This window comes from Marmota flaviventris, chromosome 16 (assembly GCF_047511675.1).
Source record: "Marmota flaviventris isolate mMarFla1 chromosome 16, mMarFla1.hap1, whole genome shotgun sequence".
Classification (NCBI taxonomy): domain Eukaryota; kingdom Metazoa; phylum Chordata; class Mammalia; order Rodentia; family Sciuridae; genus Marmota; species Marmota flaviventris.
The window spans coordinates 45,675,998-45,695,268 of record NC_092513.1 but is presented as its reverse complement, the minus strand read 5'-3'; the positions used below and the strand labels follow the sequence as shown (position 1 = coordinate 45,695,268).

Here is a 19,271-nt window from a genome sequence, read left to right as displayed (position 1 = left end):
ACTTAAAAAACACTACTGTAAGTCTTAAATATTTTTAAAATATGTTAAATAATATTGTATGTAAATGCATGATACATATACAGATAAGCTGTATTATTGATTTTAGCTGTAATTAAAGAACTGACCATGTCTTAGGGATAAAATTTCCTTCTTGTGTAACTCTAGCCCAATTTATGTGTAAATATTATTCCTATGTCTGTCTTCACTTTTGAAATATTTCATCTCGAATGGTATTTATAACATGTAGCAATTTATAAATATCAGAAAATAGAAACCATAAATACATAAGAAGAAATGGGCATATGCCTTTTTATAGACAATTTATTAGCAAACATGAGGAGCAAGTTTTGCTTTATTTTATTTTATTTTGGTACTGAGGATTGAACCCAGGGTGCTTAATCACTGAGCCACATCCCCAGCCCTTTTTATTTTTTATTTAGAGATGGGGTCTCACTAAGTTGCTGAGGGCGTTACTAAATTACTAAGGCTGGCTTTGAACTTGTGATCCTCCTGCCTCAGCCTCCCAAGCCGCTGGAATTACATGCTTGTGCCACTGTGCCCAGCACTTAGTTTTGCTTGATTTTAAATGCCCAATACCCCAATCACACACCCAGGCACACATACACAGTCATTTGAAATCACATTTACACACTATTTAAGTATGAATATTCAAACTTCTAGAAAGAGAAATGAAGAAATTTCTGCATAAATTTTTTAAAAATCCTTATTGTACTACTCTAAAATACATAAGACATTTTGGATACAACTGGGAAAGTTTTAATATGAACCTCTTATTGATGATATTCTGCATTTATCTAATTTCTTATTAATTGAATTGTCTTAGTTAATAATATCATGGTTAAACAAAAAATGCCCTTATTTTAAAGGATATCAGTATGTACAACTTATTTTCATATGGCTCAGGCTAATTAAAAAAAAATTGCAGAGACAGAGATGGGGGTGGCAGGGAGAGGAACAATAAAATGTTTCTGTGTTCCTCTCTGGTAAATCTGGCATCTGTATACATGACACACACGGGTTCATCTCGTTATTCATTTAACTTTTCTTCAGGCTTAACACTTTTGAAATTAAAAGAGTAAAAAAAAATCATTTCATGATTATAACAACTAATAATTATTACAAAAGATTCTACTGTATTCGATCCCACCCATGAGCCATGATCAAAACTATGTTCTCCCAGCTGCCTTCATCAGTTTAAAAGGATTTCATTTATTCAAATGAGAGAAAAGTGCAGATTTACTTGGGGAGGGGAGAAGGGAGAGCAGCTTCAAAGTTTGGGAGCCTGCCTGTCACACAGATGCCACATTTGGTGAGGATGGGCTCTCTGCTGCCTCCTCAGCTCTCCCCCACCAGCTGCCTGATGGCTATCTGCAGGGAGATGCAGGGAGCCCTCCAAGAGGGGGTGAGTGCAGAGACAAGATAAGAAAATGCAGTCACCCCAAACTGAAGGGACAAGGATCTCCCTGGGGTTTTCATTTGGATGGATCTCCAGATAGGGGCAGGTAGGGAAGTAGAAAGAGCTATTAGAAACCAGGTGATAAAGCAAAAAGAAATTACATTAAAAGGAGCTATCCTCTGCTCAGCTTCTAGGAATGATGACTTATAAAACTGCTTCATTGTAAATGAACTTGTTTCTTCTACTCATCGGGGTAAAGAAAACATGAAACTACGGTACTCTGAAGCTAAGGGGGGGGGGGGGAAACGACATTAATTTTGAAGCCCAGAGAGTGAAAGACTCAGGGATAGCGCCTTTAAACAGATAATGGGCATGTGGTGCTTAATAAATGCAGGGGCTTTTAAAAAACCCTGTTGCGAGTAAGTATTTTCCTCACTACCCACAAGACAAAGAAAAACAGTGAGTGTTGACAACACAGTATTAAAAAGCCACCCTTACCCAATTTGTTATCCACCAATATATATATTCTTTTTAATTTACTCTAAGCCAGCGTGTTGGCTCCTACTATCTTACTTTTGTGTCATTATCTCTCTGCCATACACACAAGTCATAGCTGGGGATTTCAACTCGCGGTGAAGCTATGCTGAGATTCCAGATCTCAGTGGTGTTGGCATGAGTGCTGGTCTCTTCAGTCATAGAGAAGACAATATCCTAGGGAGACTGGAATTAGTCCTGTTTTGCACCATTCAAGCCAAAATGCTGCTTATCAAGAAGCAAGTAATTGCCAGCTAATGGCTATGGGGGAAAAAAAAAACATTGCATTTCAAACTAAGCATTTTTTGGCACATGACAATAAATAAGGCTGTGGAGAGTGCAAGCATAAAGTGGGGATAGTTTCTTGAGGAGGTTAAATAGCAAATGTTAGAAAGGCAAGTTACCTCATCGGACTGGGAGGGACTGATTCTGGGCATGGGCGACACTTGTGGTGTTTTCAACTGCGAGCTGTTGCTATCTGGCACGAGCTCTCGGTGCACGGTTTGGATGTGGTTCTGGAGTTCACTTTCAGACTCGAACTTCACATTGCAGCTGGAGCAGCGCGTCTTCAGTCCCCCTGCCTTGCCTTTGCCCTCGATGGCACTCAAATTCTCATTCTGGCCCAAACCTGGTCTATTCGTGCTGGGCGGGAGGCTGATGCCTGGGCTACTGCTCTTACTGAGATTCACGCAGCCAGCACACAGACCATATGGCAGGCCGTTGATGTCAAGTTTCACCAGATCTTGCTTGGAACGGAATTCTTTGAGGCAAGATGCACACTTGTACAGTTTTTGGACATGCTGGCCACGCCCGGTGGTCTGGACTGCGGACCCATTCCCTGTCTTTTGCATGTGGAATGTCCCATGGATTTTGAGTTCCAAGGTGGAGGTCACAGTCTGCATGCACACTACGCAGCGAAATCCCGTCAGAGAATTCCTCAGGTCAGGGTGCATTTGGCAATGCTCCAAGAACTCCTCTTCACTCTGGAGAGGCATCTTGCAAATCCGGCAGTTTCCAGTATCAAGGCTCTTACTGTGTGTGACTTTGTGTTCTGTAAGAGTTAAAAGGGAGGGGAAACGTTCTCCGCAAATAGGGCACATGTAGTGTTTGACGGGGCCTAGGTGGGTCTGCATATGTTCACGCAGGCCATTTTCAGAGAAGAAGGTTCGAGAACACACGTTGCACTTGTAATTCCCTTTAATGAGCTCGGCTTTCTTCTTCACAATGGCACTTTCTCCAGGTCTGATGTTGTGGTCCCGGAGCTGGTGATTCTGCAGCAGAGTTTCCATAGTGTACGCCGCCCCACAGATGTCACACCCATACATAGGCTCAGAGCTGTCCACATCTTCCTCGCTCCCATCGTGACTGTTGTGGGACTCCTGGCTGTTGGTCAGCAGGGTCTGCAGCTCCACTTCTTCTTTCTGCACCTGCTCAGAGGCTCCATTTGTGCCGCAGTTGGGTGTCTTGGTTTCAAACACACAGTGCTTCTCTCGCAAATGTTTCTCTAGCAGAATGATGGCATGGAAGGCTTTGCTGCAGAACTTGCAGTTGTACTTCTTACTGTGAGTTGTGATGTGGCACTGAAGCTCCACCTCAGTGCCAAAGGACTCACCACAGAAGATGCACTTGTGCACCTTGCCTTGGTTTTCCAGGTGGTTGTGTTTCACGTGGAGCTGCAGGTCAGTCTCGTTGCGGAAGTCCCAGTTGCAGGACGTGCACCGGTAGACCTTCTTTTCATTACTGTGCTTCACAGCCAAGTGCAGCTGAATGGAGACTTTGGAGTCAAAAACTTCTTGGCAGAGGGTGCAGCGGAAGAAAACAAAAGTGTGCATGTCCAACAAGTGTTTCTGAAGGTCATCCACTGATGTGAACTGCTTGTCGCAACTCTCACAGATGTAGTAGGTTGAGGTGATCATAAAGTGAATGGTCACATGCTTCAGCAAGGATTCTTGGTTGGGGAATTCCTTGTTGCACTGAGGACAGGTGAGTTTTGGCAGCACAGTGTCGAGATGAGTTTTTAAGTGAGTCTGAAAGCTGTCTAGGGATGTGTACTTAGCACCACACTGATTACAGATATATTCTCCGGCGGGACGCGCAGGTGCGCCCCCTACTGCCTGCATCATCTTAAGAGATGTCTGCTCTATGGCCACAGGAGATAGGGGGCTCAAGGCCCGGGATTTTTTCCCATTGTGAATATAATTCAGGGCCAAGGGAATGTTTTTATGATTCTCTTTGATATGCTTGTTCAGCTTAAGAACACTGTTAAATATTGGCGAATTTGTACAATAGGAACAGGAATAGACTTCCACTACTGGTTCTTTTGGAGTCCCAAGCACTGGGGACCCAAACCGAGAGCCACTGAGGTCACAATGAACCTGTCTTATATGCTCTTCAAGGGAAGAGTCAGTGAGAAACCCCATATAGCAATGAGGACAAAAGAATGCATTACTATCCTTAGCTGCAGGGTTTGCAAATCCGTGAGAACATCGGATGTGCTCCTGAAGGGTGTTGAGGTCGTTGACAACTTCAGAACAGAAGTTGCACTGGTAAACTATGGCAGGCATGGCAGAAACAATCAGGCCTGGGTCCTGAGCTTCGTGCACTTGCTTAAGATGTTCATTTAGGTTATAAAGTGAGGGTAAGACCTCCAAGCAATACTGACAAATATGGGCCTGTTCTGGCTTATCTAAATGCATAGTTTTTAGGTGAATCTGCAGAACTGCAAGACTCGAGAATAACTGCTTGTTGCAGTAAATACAGCTGTAGGTAACTTTTGCTTGTTTACTCGAGGGGCCGGTCATGTCAGGGGTTTGTTGAGCAGCCCTCTTCCTCCCTCGACTCTTTGGGATTGGTGGGGCAGCCTCCACCATGGTTGAACTGTCCACTGAGAGGTTGGAATCTGGAGTCGTGCTGGACACGGAGGTGTAGCCCACCGTGACCAGGGAAGGGCTGTTGCTGTGATTGCAGGACTCCGGTTGCTGGTGACTGTCCATGTGGCTGTACAGTTCTTCGACTGTGTGGAAACTCTCAGAACAAATGCTGCACGAGTTCTTCTTCTCCCCACTGTGCACCTGCTCCATGTGGTTCATGAGGGAGGTCTCCTCCACAAAGAGCTCGTGGCAGTAGACGCACTGCAGGGCAGCTCGATCCTCATTGGGGGAGCATTCGGGGTGGCACTCTGCAATGTGCTTCTGGAGGTCTTCCGGGAAGTCAAAGCCTTCCTCACACTGACTGCACTTCTGAGTGTCCTTCATCTTCCAGTCCTCCATCCTGGAACCAGACTGGGAACCGTCCTTGTTCCTCTCATGAACCTGCATGTGTCCGTGTAAGGAGCTAGAGGACAGGAACCCACGGCGGCAAATGGCACATTTATATGGCTTGTTGGACGTGTGAGTCTTTAAGTGGATCTTCAAGTGATCACTCCTGGAGAACGCAGCATCACATTCACTGCAGTGGTACTTCTTGTCCCCGGTGTGGAGCTTTATATGGCGGTCTCGGCTCCGCTTGTGTTTGAACAGCCGACTGCAGTAGGTGCATTTGAAAGGCAGTTTGTCACTGTGACTCTGCTCATGGTGCTTTAGGTAGCTGAGGCGGCTAAACGACTTGTCACAGAACTGACATGGGTATGGCAGTCCAGGGCCACCTTCTTCCTCTCCAAAATCGCAACCTTCTCCATGACTAGGGGAAGTCTGGTCCTTGCTAGAAGGTGAGGAAGCTGGCCAAGAGCACGTGGGATCATCTTCAACATCCACTCCATCTGCAATGAGAAGCAATGGAACATTTCATTACATGTGCTGAGAATTATGAATGAGTCTACTGTACCATTTCAGCAAGTACGCATGGTTGGACCATCTTGAACCTTTCAGGAAAGGGGAAAAAAAAAAGAATATTTGAGTGAGACATTTTCAAATCTGACCCCAAAGCTTTTATTCTACATTTACTTTTTACTGGGCTGTAAAATATAAAAAGATATTAAATAGTTCTATGTCTAAATTACCCTTTTATTACTTTTTTTTATCATTCTTCCTTAGAAGCAAGGTATATATTACACATTGACAATTTTATTAAAATGCAGATTTTAATATATTTAATGTTTCCTTTGTATTCATTCTAAAATGATTTGCATATTATGTGAGCATCTGAAGAACCAAATGAAAAGAGGAAATATTACAGGAATGATTTAAAATTAATGCAGTCAACCCAGATGTCTAATATTTAATAAAAAATTCCCTCTGCATTTTGCTTGTTTTTCTATAAAAAGGCAATTCTGAAGACCAAAATCTTTTATGGGTTCTTATTGATACAGACCTTATTGCTTTCAGCAAAAAAATATTAAAAAGTAAGCACATGAAAGAAGACAGAAAACACAATAATAATTATATCTTGTGTAATGAAAGACAACCAGGATTTCTTCAATAACTGAAAGATTCGAATACCATAGGCCAGAAAATGGATTATTAAATGTTAGAAGGGTACTGTTCGATATTACATGTAGCTGGGATCAGCCAGGATCAAGAAAAAAAATGAGAGTTTCGCAAGGGCCAGATTTTAATAGTGTATTTTGTTTGGAAAGTTCAAGAGGTGGCCCACCATTTCTTCCTTTTGCAAAAAGCTTCAGCGGCCTGAACTTCCTTAGCTAAACAGGACCTGCACTTTGAGGTGAGCAGAGACAAAGCAACTTGTGAAAAACTGGAAACAGGAAAAGTGATAAATGATTATGGTAAATGCTGAAAGATTTATGAGTAACAAAGAGAAGACAAACAAGACTGCAAGCCAGATATAAACTTCGCAAGTTATCCATAAAGGAACCCTACATTGTACTTGTGTTAGGTTGCTTCTTGAAAACTATGTTCCTAGAAAACTATATTCCTAGCACTCTTATTTCTGTTGCCTTCTTAATATCCAAGTAGAAAATAAGACTTTCTCAAAACAGGTTATGAACCACCTTTTTGCTTTTCAAAACAATCTATCACTCAAGATCAGAAAAAAATTTCAAAACATGCATCCTCCAAAAGAGCAAGATTTTTCCCAAGTACAGAAAAAAGGCAAGACTCTGGAGTGAAGCTAGTGGGGAACATGTTTTGGTTAGAATAATGGGCTCAATTTAGAATATTATTAGAATATTCCAAGAGTCGTCAGTGAGAATCAGATAATGAAAGTTTTTAAATTCTTCAAGATGAAAGTTCGCTAGCAAGAGAAATGATGAACATAAAAGCAGAAACTGGCGAGCATTATGAAACAAATTCCACGTCTGCTTTCTTTAAGGTAACAAGATTTTACTAGATTGTCAGCCTCTTCCTTATCCACAGGAAACAGATGAGGATCATTCCTTTCCTGCATCTAGAAACTGATGACAAGACCTTCTCACTATCAATGCCAGATGGCAACCCTCTCACCCTGAGAAAACAACCAAACACCATTCTTGGATCCCTGCCCACTGCAACAAAGCTCCGCCATACGAGTTGAAAACCACATGATTTTGCATCCTCATTTATATGACTCCATAATCCAACATGCTTCCAGCCTAAGAAAGGGCTTGATAATTGCAGGTGTGCTCCATATTTAAAATGAATGCATGAGGAACACATGCAGATAAACTTACCTCATCACCCAATGCACAGAAGGACGATTTTAAAATAAATAAATAAATAAATAAATAAAACCCCCAAGCCCCAAGATGATCTGGTTTTTCCCTAAAAAGGTGTTATGTCCCTAAAGCTGGTATCCCTAAACCAAATCAAAATTTGCGATATTTTCCCTTACTGAAAAAAATTACTAATTCTTAAATCTGCTCAGCATTCTAGATAAAAACCTATCACACTTCACATTTGTCTTTTATGCTTAAATCCTGCTGTTTCACTTAAAATTATTTTCAAACACATCATCTCATTTGTACATTTGGGGGAAAACATTGAATCAGAATTTGTCATGCATCTAGACTGGGAGGAAATAACTATTAAGCTTGAAAATTTAGCAAGTGAATTTATCATTAAATTGTAGACTGTGTCTGGGTATGATATATTATTATACAAATGCATAAAGAATTATAGAGCAATGGACCATTATAAAAAGTGTGCAGTCCCTGACACCATGTTTAAATCAGGTTCTTGTCTGTGGTCCATGCCTGACTATGCTTATTACATAACTGTTCTCTTAAGCTTGTAAATTTCAATGACATGTCAAGTGAACTGAAGGTTAGGATCAAGTTTTTACCTGGGATTCAAGAGAGCTAGAAATATCATCTTCCCTGTCTCCTGTCCCCTATCACTTGTCCCTGTAATGGAAAGACATAGAAATAGACTACAGAATTCATAAGACTGAGGGAAAGGGTTAGAATGGATTGAGCAGAAACAAGAAATGCTATTTTTGGAAAAAAATAAAAGTTCCCTGAAAGGCTGATTTTCTGCTTTGCAATCTAAACTGTAAAGATCTTATTTGCCAGTACTATTTTCCCCATGTTTTTTATTGGGGCATTTTAGTTGTACATGCACACAATAACACAATATAATTTGGCTAATATCATTCCCAGTATTACTCCTTCCCCTTTCCACCTCCCTTCCCCTGGTCCCATTTCCTCTATTCTACTGATCTCCCTTCAATGTTCATAAGAACCCCCAACGCCTACCTTTCTTTTCCTTTTTCCTCTCTAGCTTCCACACGAGAGAAAACACATGACCCTTCACTTTCTGGATTTGACTTATTACAAGTGTGACTTATTACAAGTGTGACTTATTATCACTTAACATAGTGTTCTCAAGTTCTATCCATTTTCCTGCAAATTACACAACTTCATTTTTCTTTATGTTATTTGCCAGTATTATTAATGGATCTACTCTCTCGGGGACACATAGAAACTCAATGACAGAACTCCTAGCAGGTTTGGTCCAGGTACAGAGGGCATCAGACCCTCCTAACACTTGCATGGTGTTGTCAACTCTGCCAACCATTGGTAATATCTGCCTAAGTCTTTGAAAGCGACCCATCCCCACTAACTTCAGCTTTCTGGCAGTCACAGTGCAAGCTATGCTGAAATAGCTAATATAGATTTAAACAATCTCAATTTCTCTTTTACACATGGAAGAACTATGAAGGGTTCTTTCAACTCTGGTTTCTGAATCAACTTGAACTTTTTCCCCTTCGGCACTCACTAAGTGCTACTTAGGGGGACTATCTTTCTGTGTTATGGCAAGTTTTCTGCATTTCAATGTGAAGTGCTTAACATGTCCACGTTAAATTTTAATTTTTGGAATCAGTCACTTCACACTCACTGACTCTCAGAGAGCTATAGCTCTTACAGCTGAAAAAGAAGAAGAAGAAGAAGAAAAAGAAAAAAGAACAAACTTTGTTGGAAACCGGCTTCCCAGCCTAAAAATCTATTTAAAGATGCAAATGTGTGTGCATAGTTTGTGCAGATGTTTTTCTACAGCAACTGTACTTGCTGAGTTTCACCATTTCCATAAAGCACATTAAAACAAGTGTGTGAACACTCCGAGATGAAAGTCTCAAACACTCCTGAGACTTTCCGTGGAAAGTAGAGCCGCCTGACTTTTCTCCAAGCAGACAGGAATGCCCATGATTCAGCAGCCTGAGTAAATAAAAGAGGTCCTTATTTCCTAATTTTGCTGGCTGGCCACACTGCAGCGGCCTCTGTGCTCCTGCCAAGGGGGATGCAGTACTGGAACTACACCCAGCCGCTGAAGGCCTGCCTTTGTTAGCCAGCCAGGCTTTCCCGACCATCTTCTGGCATCAAAACGGCCATATCCTGCAAGGAAGACCTCCATCTCAGGCTCAATGGCTCTCCAATCTGCCTAAAAGGACGGAACAACAGATTTTGCCGGGTCTGTGTCAGAGGAGGACAGCTGGAAACTCAGTTAGCAGCAGAGCAACACCTGTTCCGTCATATTTATGGGGGAAAGTGCTCACTAACAGAAAAGTGAAGTCATACTCAGAGTTATTCCACAGAAAATAGGTACCAGAGCACAAAGTACCTTTGTGACATGAGCTACCAGCCCCTCATGCACCAGCCCAGGGAGGAGTCAGCGAACACTGGACATCATCTTATCCTGGCTGCTGCTGCTGAACAGACAAGCACACTCGGCAGGGCCACCCAGTCCTCAACCTTGGGCCTGACAGTCTCAGTTTTTAGCCTGCTGTTGTGGAAGCAAAATGCCAAGGGTCCCAGCCATGCTTTGGTTTTCAAGTCTAGTTGAAGTAGCTGATATAAAAATGATAGGACCCAAAGAGGAGGAAGAGGATATGTGCAGGAGGATTAGAAGCAATGCTCATGCTTATTGTCTATCATTTAGTAGATCCTAATGAGTGTAGGATATACACCTCCTGAAGACAGGGACAAAGCCTTCCAGTGTTGATTCCAACAATACTGGCAACCTGGAATTATTATGGAGAATCTGAAGTAACAGAGTAGATTGAATCACTAGATGTTAAGGAAATTATCCAAGCATCTGAAGTTATGAAAACTTCTGACACATCTAGCTCTTCTTCACAGGGCTGGGTTGGCGAGAAGCTGACTTGCTGATATCCTTGTGCTACCTGAGTTCATTCATCACACCGGCAGAGTACGCTCTTAAGTACTCATCAGGGACTCAGTATCATGTGTGCAAGTGCCACACAGCAAGGTTTCTTTAACAGGGGCAGGATTTACATCAGTGTTACTTTTCAAGTGAGGAAAAGAAACACAGATACTGACAGGCCTGGTCCATCCGGCTGCAGGAGTGCCATGACTCAGAATATGAACTAGAAGTCAAGAGTATGGAGTTTTATTTCTAGCTTCATAACTGACTTCGAGAGTGACCTGGCCAAGTCATTTAATCTGCCCCTACCTAGGTATTTCACCTGCAATATGAAGATAATAATTCTCACTACTTACCCTCTGGGGTGTTACAAAGATTAGTGAATGTTTCTAGGGCACCTTATCATTGCTGGAAGAAAAGCTGCATATGTAAACAAAAAGATTTATATATATTGCATGTATTCTGTTTCCATGTGCAAGCTTCTAGGTATATAGTACAAACACATTTGAACATTTTCTTTCCTTTAATGGAACCCCTGGAATATTAGTTATAAAGATTGGCCCAATGGAAATCTACAGCGCCTTAAGCATTCACAGTTGTATATACAGTCAGCAAGCAAATAAAATATAAATAGTTGGTGATATCTAAAAATTAATGGACCATAAATCCTTTCTGACTATATTCCAAGTATTAAATTATCATACAGAGGATATAATCTTGGGTCTTTGCAGACAGGTAACCTTGTAACAAGTATGTTTCTATGTAATTCTGAAGCCAAGTATATAATTTTGAAATTACCCTTAAAACATGAGCAATACAATCATGGCATTATTTAACATTATAATAAGTTAATTTGGTAGATTATTTTTTTCAGTATCAAACAATAGGTTAATACATAAAACCAAAACACATTTCCAGGTGCCCCTCCTTTCCTTAGATGATTCTTTATTTCTGCCAGCAGGCTGTTGGAGCAGTTCTGAACTTCCTTGCTAAAGAGAGTTCACAGTGCTTTTCTCATTCATTAGCTACCTCAGCTACCTTATCAGAAGCCGAGAATCCTGAGGGAAACATACAGGTGTGTGTGCAAATGCTAGGAGAAGTTAGGCACTACAAGAAGAGAATGGTATTTTGTTGTTGTTGTTGTTACCAGGGATTAAACCCAAGTTTGTTTAACCACTGAGCCCCATCCCCAGTCCTTTTTTATCTTGAGACAAGGTCTCCATAAGTTGCTTAGGACCTTGCTAAGTTGCTGAAGCTGGCTTTGTTTGAACTTTCGATCCTTCTGCCTCAGCTTCCTGAGTCACAGGGATTTACAGACATACGCCACCACGTCCAGCCAAAGAGAACAGTATTTTGAAATGTATCTAATAGACACAGATTTAAAAAGGTATTTGTTGTGTTACTTCAGTGCTATAACAGTAATGACTCTACTTTATCATGTTTAAAATCTGCCAACCAAATTATGCAATACATTTTCAGAGCAATGATTTAAATTGCTAAGGGATAAGGTCATTCCAAATAAACCATTATGCATTCTTACATGATTGCTTCCTTTCATTCTCAATAGAAATGTCAACATTTTAGGAAAAAACTGAAACTTTAATAATATCTAACGTTTGTACTTTTTTTTTTTTGCTTTGCTTTTACTTTTTTAAACCAACAACTCCACATTAAATTCACTCCTATACCGTGTAACTTACTTAACTACTTGAAAATGAATACTCCTTACTAGGTGTTCAAGAGAAATGTGAACTTTAAAATTATTTATAATTCACAGAAGCTTTTAAATTGTGCAATATTCCAAATGGTTCTGAAAGGACCAATTAAATGCATTAACAGTTAGGTTATGGGGGAAAAAGAGTGGTCACCCATTAAAGACAGCAGCTGTGGGGAGTGGGAATTGGTGGTGTGCAATTTTTAACCCAGTCTCAAGATGAATTCCAGATATCAGAGCTCAGAGGTTATTTTTTTTTTTTCTTTTCATAGTTCCTGGTAAAAAAGAGACTCACTTTTTCCCCAACAACATTAAACACTTCAGATGAGCCAATGCAAGAGATAAAGAAGTGGCTAGCACTCCTCCACTGCTCTCCTTGGGTAATCCTGGGCTTTACATCCATGCTGTCTTTCACAGGCACATTTGCCCTGCGTGTGCAGAGAGAAGGACAAATGTTTTGCTTGCTGTTGCTTAAAGTTCATTTGAACAGACGGAGCTCAATGAATTCCATCTTCCGCAGCCAAATTAAACAGAAAACAGTGCATTCTTAAGCAGTTCACACTTAACTCCACCTCTCAAATCAGAGGAAAAAGCTGACGTGAAACAGTGAAAGAACAGTCATCGTCTCCCTCACGGAAATCCAGACGGAAGCCAGACAGAAGGAAAGTGGTTTCCAATTATGTAGGGGGTGAGAGCTGTTTTACTTTTCAATCTTCTGGCTCACTTAAAAATGTATATAACTAATGATAAGCACCAACCTCTTGGAGTTCAATAACAAGCAATCGTGTATCACACATCTGTTTGCAGTGCTGTGACTGAGCACTCTAAGCTGTTTTAACATGTCTATCTCCCTTTAATAATGACAGGCGTTACCCAAGTAGATCTCCTGACTCTGTATTCTTCCCCCGCCTCTATTATTTTAAGGCAGAGGGCACTTATTAGTTACTATATATTCTTTGTTCTTGTACCAAAAAGAACTTCTGAAGCAGTTATTCGTTGTTTATTTAGTTCATTCATTTATTTAACTACCATTTATTAAGCATCCAATAATATATATGTGGCTCAGGTCTGATACTGAATTCTTGAAATTACTTAGTTTTTAAAGTTTTTATTTCCTTGTCTAAAATACAAAAAAAAAAAAAAAAAAAAAAAAAGCCAGCCTGCCTCATAGAAAGTACTATTAGAATCAAATATGACATTGTATGAAAGAGCCTTCAGAACTGCTAAGGTGTAGAAATGTAGTAAATTATTACCACAACTATGAAAGCCCATGTTACCTTTCAGTTATAACTGATAAATGTGAAAAGAGCCCAAAGGAATAAAAATCAACTTTATTTTAGTTGTTGCTTTTCTCATATTGAGTTTCTAACAATTTTAAATGACTTAAAGGGCACTTTTGTTTAAAAATAAAAAATAAACCAAAACACCAAAAAATATCTTCTGAATGCTACTTGGAGATATCAGGAAAATCGATATGCAGAAGCTCATTCCTTAATAGCTACACACACGGGCAGGTTGTGATTAATTCATTAGTAGAGTAAATCCCCACCACAGAATGGCCTGCATTCTAAGTGTTGCAGCCACATTCCATAATGCCGACACCACCCTATAACTCACTATTTTGCTTATTTAGAAATTCCTTGAGGCAAATTCTGTTTTGCTTCAAAAATCCCTTGTACTTGTATGAAATATATCTGTTGAGCGTTAAAGAAACAGACACATCTTTTGAAAAATACAAAGTAAATTACACAGTGTTACCATGTACATCATTAGTGATTTTTAAATTAACTTCTTCACTAGGGAAACATAAGGTAAAGAGGATTCTTCCACTGAGAAAAACTAAGTTTTAAATGGCTTCATTAGGGAATGACGGATCTCAGAAAGTTCATTCTACCATGTTAATGGTTTTTTGAAGACTGGCCGTAAACAGAATTTTCTAACAAAGAAAACAAATTCTATTTCGAAGTGACTAGAATAACAAAATGTTTTGACATGTTAAACTACACTTTACTGAGTATTTTTCCAACATGAAGGCTTTGGTCCAAGGCTGGAAAACTTTGGGTCACCAGGAAATACAACATTCCTACAATGTGGTTATTGCAACTGAATTTCACATGTATAGTGTCCGTGGCAGCAGTAAAGCCAACTTGAATTTTAGGCAGTTTTAAAAGGCCACACTGTATACTTCACTGCAGACATGGCCACTGGAGAATACAAAAGTGTTGAAAGGCTAAAATTTAATTAATGAACAATTAGCACCCCCTGTGGGTTCATTGTGCAGTAAAGTGATAAATACAGTTTGCTAATGTAGAAAAAGCTGTTACAAAGATGGGGGGGTTATCACTACAATGATCCATTTGCCATTGTAACACAATCGGCCTCAATGTTCGTGATTTTGACACTCTTGTGTCTAGCATACGAGAATCCCATAAAGAGGCAAATAGTAATTTTTAACTTTGTTAAGGTACAGACTCACACAGGTTGTTAGGATGAGATAAAAATGCCAGTCAGATGGCTGGTCAGTACACCTAGCCAGCCACCCAGCAGCTACGACTCAAAGTACTTTCTGTTGCCTACTCCCTACTTTTCTATGCTACCATAGTGTTGAAAATTCAGGGATGTTAGACTATCTTGAAACGTTGTACATGAGAAGAGGTCTACAAGCAGGTGCAGTGGCACACACCTCTCTAATCCCAGTGACCCGGGAAGCTGAGGAAGGAGGATCACAAGTTCTTGGCCAGCCTGGGCAACTTACCAAGACCTTGTCTCAAACTAAATAAAAAGAGTTGGGGAAGTAGCTCGGTGGTAAAGTACCCCTAGGTTCCATTCCTAGTATAAAAGTTAAAAAACGTAGGAGAGGGGGATCTGCATAAAATAGAATTTGTACAGTGTTTAAAGAGACTCACTATTTTTCACAGTGGCACTTACAAAGTAAAATTAAAATTAAAAAGTGAGATCACTCAGATCCTAAGTAATTCGAATGATAGAATGAGATAAGGTTTATAAAAGCACCATATAAACTGCAAAGAAGAAAACTGTTTTCTGAAAATAAATTTAGTAAGGATATAAAAAATATCTGTACACTGATCATATGATATCACATACATTTAGTCACAGAGATTTTCTTTCATTGATCTAATTATGTAAAAAAGTGAAAGAGGTCATTCCGAAAATAAGATTGATTATTATTTTGATGGATTTTCCTGGTACCCTTCTCACTTGTAGTTCAGTTTTCTCTTCCCTAGAACCTCTACCTTAGAATGCACATGAAAATAAAATCCAAACCATTACATTCTATCATTGATAACAGCCCCAGTAATTTATTTATGGTAACCAGTACCAGTCAAAATTGTGGAATGCCATGTATGTATGCATGTGTTTTTACCTAGAGTTGACTCAACATTCAGAATAAATTAGATAATTTATGACAAGGTACCTTTTAAAATATTTTATATATTTCTCTTTACAAAAGTGTTAATCATCATAATTTGCCAGTTAATATGAGTAACTGTGTGATCATGTCTTAATGAAACACTTTCAGGGGAGGACTTTGTAACACTATTTTTTTTACATACATACACACACACACAAACACACACAGTGACATCAAATCATTTTTAAAATTTTAGGTATGTATATGTGTTATACATGTGTATGTATAAAATTGAGATTAAATGTCTTGCCAAATATCCTAATATCAGTGACAGGCCTCAAAGACCTCATGATACCTCCATTTCATTTTATCTACATCTAATGTTATTTAAAGTAACAAATCAATCAAGAGAATCCAAGGCAGAGGGGCACATTAACGAGACAGGTAATGAAGCTAGGTGGAGTCAGGGAGGTGGCTGGAGACCCCACCTGTGTTTGCTGGTGACAGTGTATAGACATGTGACTCTCTGCCACCTAATATATATGACAACAGCAGGGTTTACTAAATTCCACTGAAATTTTAATATGTAAAGTATGATTTAAAAAAAGACTAAATTAATAAATTCTGTTCAGATATTAAGGCACCTCCACCTGTGAGGTACACCAATTCTGAATGGTAATTTCCATAGAGAAATTTACAGCAATGACTTTTCCCTTTGTAAAAGGGACTACAGATACAAACACACATCTATATACATGCAAGATTTATTTTTATGACCCCTGAAAAAGCATGTGTCTAATACTCAAAGACTAAAAACCTACTAGCACAGTTCTGGGGTTTTGGCTGACTTCACACTATCTGTACCAAAGGGCTGAATCTTTACAAAACCTGAATTGATATTGTTTGGCATAGACTGTACATACCTCTGGGTTCTACTTGAGGGATCAAAGGAAGGAAATTGAGTGAGTTTGACTGAAGCTTACACAGAGAAAAGAAAGTAAAGGCTGTCATCCCTAACTTTTCATTAATATGAAATATAAAATTTAAGATCTGTAAGGAGTCTTGGCCTTTAGGGAATAAAAAGTACTAATTTTACAGATGAACAAACAGGTCAACCGGATGAGTTCTGTGGTATAATCTTTTACTAATAACAATAGTAGTTGATGGCATCACTAAAGCCCAAACTCAAATCCCCACAATCAGGCAAGTACCCAGACTCTGTGTGCAAAGAACTCTCTCCAAGTCCCCACTTCCCTACTCTTCCACATTAAAACAACAACAAAAAAACTCAAATACTGAGTCACCTTAGTTTTGTGTCTTGATGAATAAACTGCAAACAGTGTTTAACAATGTTTGTTTTTTAAAAAATTTATTGCTTTTCACATTGCAAAACTAATTCAGTCTAGTCGACATACACATTTATACATATGTAGAAGAAAGCAATAATCCCTTAACAATTCTATGAACCTATATCTAACTGTGGACAAGTCCTGACAACCTATTTCTTAATTTAACTTCACATCTGACAACTTGAAAATCACACACACACACACACACACACACACACACTCACTCCAGCAATCCCTCCCAGCCTCTCCTCTGAGGCAGGTGGTGCTGGATCAGGTCGAAGCAAATAAAAGCAGAAGGAAATGTAGAGTCAAAGTTTAAACATAGAGTCAGAGTGGTACGTGGTCAGCTTCACCTTCCGTATCCTTCTACCTCTAGAGCAATCCTTGCCATTCATCCTGATGAGGCACAATCAGGATCCCTCTCACCTATTCTTTAAGCCACCCTTCCATTCTTCTTCTTCTTATTGCTACTATGGCTCTACACAGCAAAACCAAAGGATGACTCAGAACAACATTCCCTAGTATAATCTGCGAACCACAGGCACCCCTATCACCTGAACTGCCTGTTGAAAATGCAGACACCAGAACTCTACTGCAGGCCTACTAACTCTGAACTTTGGGAATGGGACTCCTAAATCTCCATTTTTAATATGCTTCCTGAGTCTTCACTTGCACTCCCCGGTTTGAGACCCACTGCAGAACTGCTTCTTTCTTTGAATCATCTAAGTCCTTTACTTCAAGTGTGTTACATTCCATTGTTGCCTTGGCATATTTCTGCTCTGTACCAGAACAGCACTGATGGAAGTCTTTTTCTCCCTTATTCAAAGACCAATTTAAACCCCAGCTCTTCCAAGAAACAACTTTTACAGCGAGAAAAAGAGATCATTATCTTTTGGCCTCCCTATCTTTCATGGTGGCCTCCTCCTACTTCATAGACTCCATACTTTAAATATTTTTAGTGTAATGTTCAAGGGGCTCTAGTAAGTCACCTTCTAAAGAAGGTTTGTCAACAGCAGCTTACAGACTTCTAGGAAAAGACAGTAACTATTCTAAAGAGCTATAAATCTCCGAGTACATAAAGGCTGGGTGTTATGTGATTAAGATGAATAATTCTGAGTAAATAGCCATGTTTCAAGAGTGCACAGTCAGGCATCTTGCTGAAAGACAGGGATGCATTCAGAAAAACACATTATTAGGCAATTTCATCCTTGTGTAAACATCAAAGTGTACTTACACAAACCTAGATGGTATGGCCAACTACCCATCTATTACCATTGTCCTAGAGTGGTCTGTCACTGTGCGGGTCATTATGCAGTGGCCATACATGGAGGAGTCTATTTCCTGAATTTCTCTTGATGGCTACATAGAGGCTGCAATCACTTGAGAGAAATATCAAGAAGGTTGTTATAAAACTAAATACAAAGCGAATGAATATCTGGAGTAGGAAGCAAGGAAAGGGGAAGGGAGCTTCCTGTAATCTTTTTTCATTCAGGAAGGCATTGCTAGACTTCTGATTAAATGCCTCAAGTATGGGCCTCTCTAGAAATTACAGATATCATGTTCTTTGAACAGGCTCCTATCAATCTCCCCTGAGTTCCTGGGCTGGGCATGTTAGTGCAGCACGCCATACAGTAAATTAAGCCTTCTGCTGTCATAGTAGAAATAGAAGGGTGTAGTACAGGAGCTTGATCTCAAATGATTTTTATTGGCTTCATTTACATCCTGTTTAAGGTCTTCTGAGTAGTGCAAGGTGTCTTATCTCGGGCTACCAGGGGGTATTTAGCAGTCAAAGCAGCTAACACACTTTCTCACTCCCTCTCCTCCTGTCCCACTCCCTCAAGCTCTCTCCCTTTTTTAAGCCACCATATCTTATCACACAATCTCTTCAGCTGAGGAGAACCCAGACTTATCAGAAGCAGTGCACTCCATTGTTGTTCAGGACTGTTAGAGACAAATGCTAGTTTAAGTCAAAAGAACATCAGTTAACCTCTTCTGCACTCGGTTTAGAAATGCTCAGGAATGTCTCACCTTTATTAGGGCTCAATGCTATGAGAAGTTTCCCCTTGAATTCAAGTGCATACAGAACATCTACCTCTATCAAGGTCAGAAGGCTGGCTACAAAGTGGCTGGTGGTAGCTGCATACTGGCTTCAAATAATGCAACACGCACCTGACTGTACCTGAGCCCTCAGGTCATGGCCCCTACCTCCTGGTCATTTAGCCGTGATAGCCCAGAAGGAAAAAGCTCCAATAATCTACTAGGAGACGAAAAAAAAAGAAAATAAAAGAAACTAAAAAAGAGTGAGAGAATAGGCAAAAATAGTTCAAAGACAAGGGACTTCACTCCAGTGTGC

The 19,271-nt window shown here is 39.9% G+C and overlaps 1 protein-coding gene across 3 annotated transcripts in view; it reads right to left on the bottom strand.

Moving 5' to 3' along the window:
• The window catches only part of Znf521 (zinc finger protein 521), a 269,708-nt gene that overhangs the window by 149,911 nt on the left and 100,526 nt on the right, over positions 1–19,271 (bottom strand). For all 3 annotated transcript variants that reach the window (XM_027935670.3, XM_027935667.3, XM_071602833.1), the window contains one exon: positions 2,356–5,708. In XM_027935670.3, coding sequence (XP_027791471.1) covers positions 2,356–5,268 — 2,913 coding nt within the window. In that variant the 5' untranslated portion in view covers positions 5,269–5,708. The remainder of the gene's footprint in view (positions 1–2,355; positions 5,709–19,271) is intronic.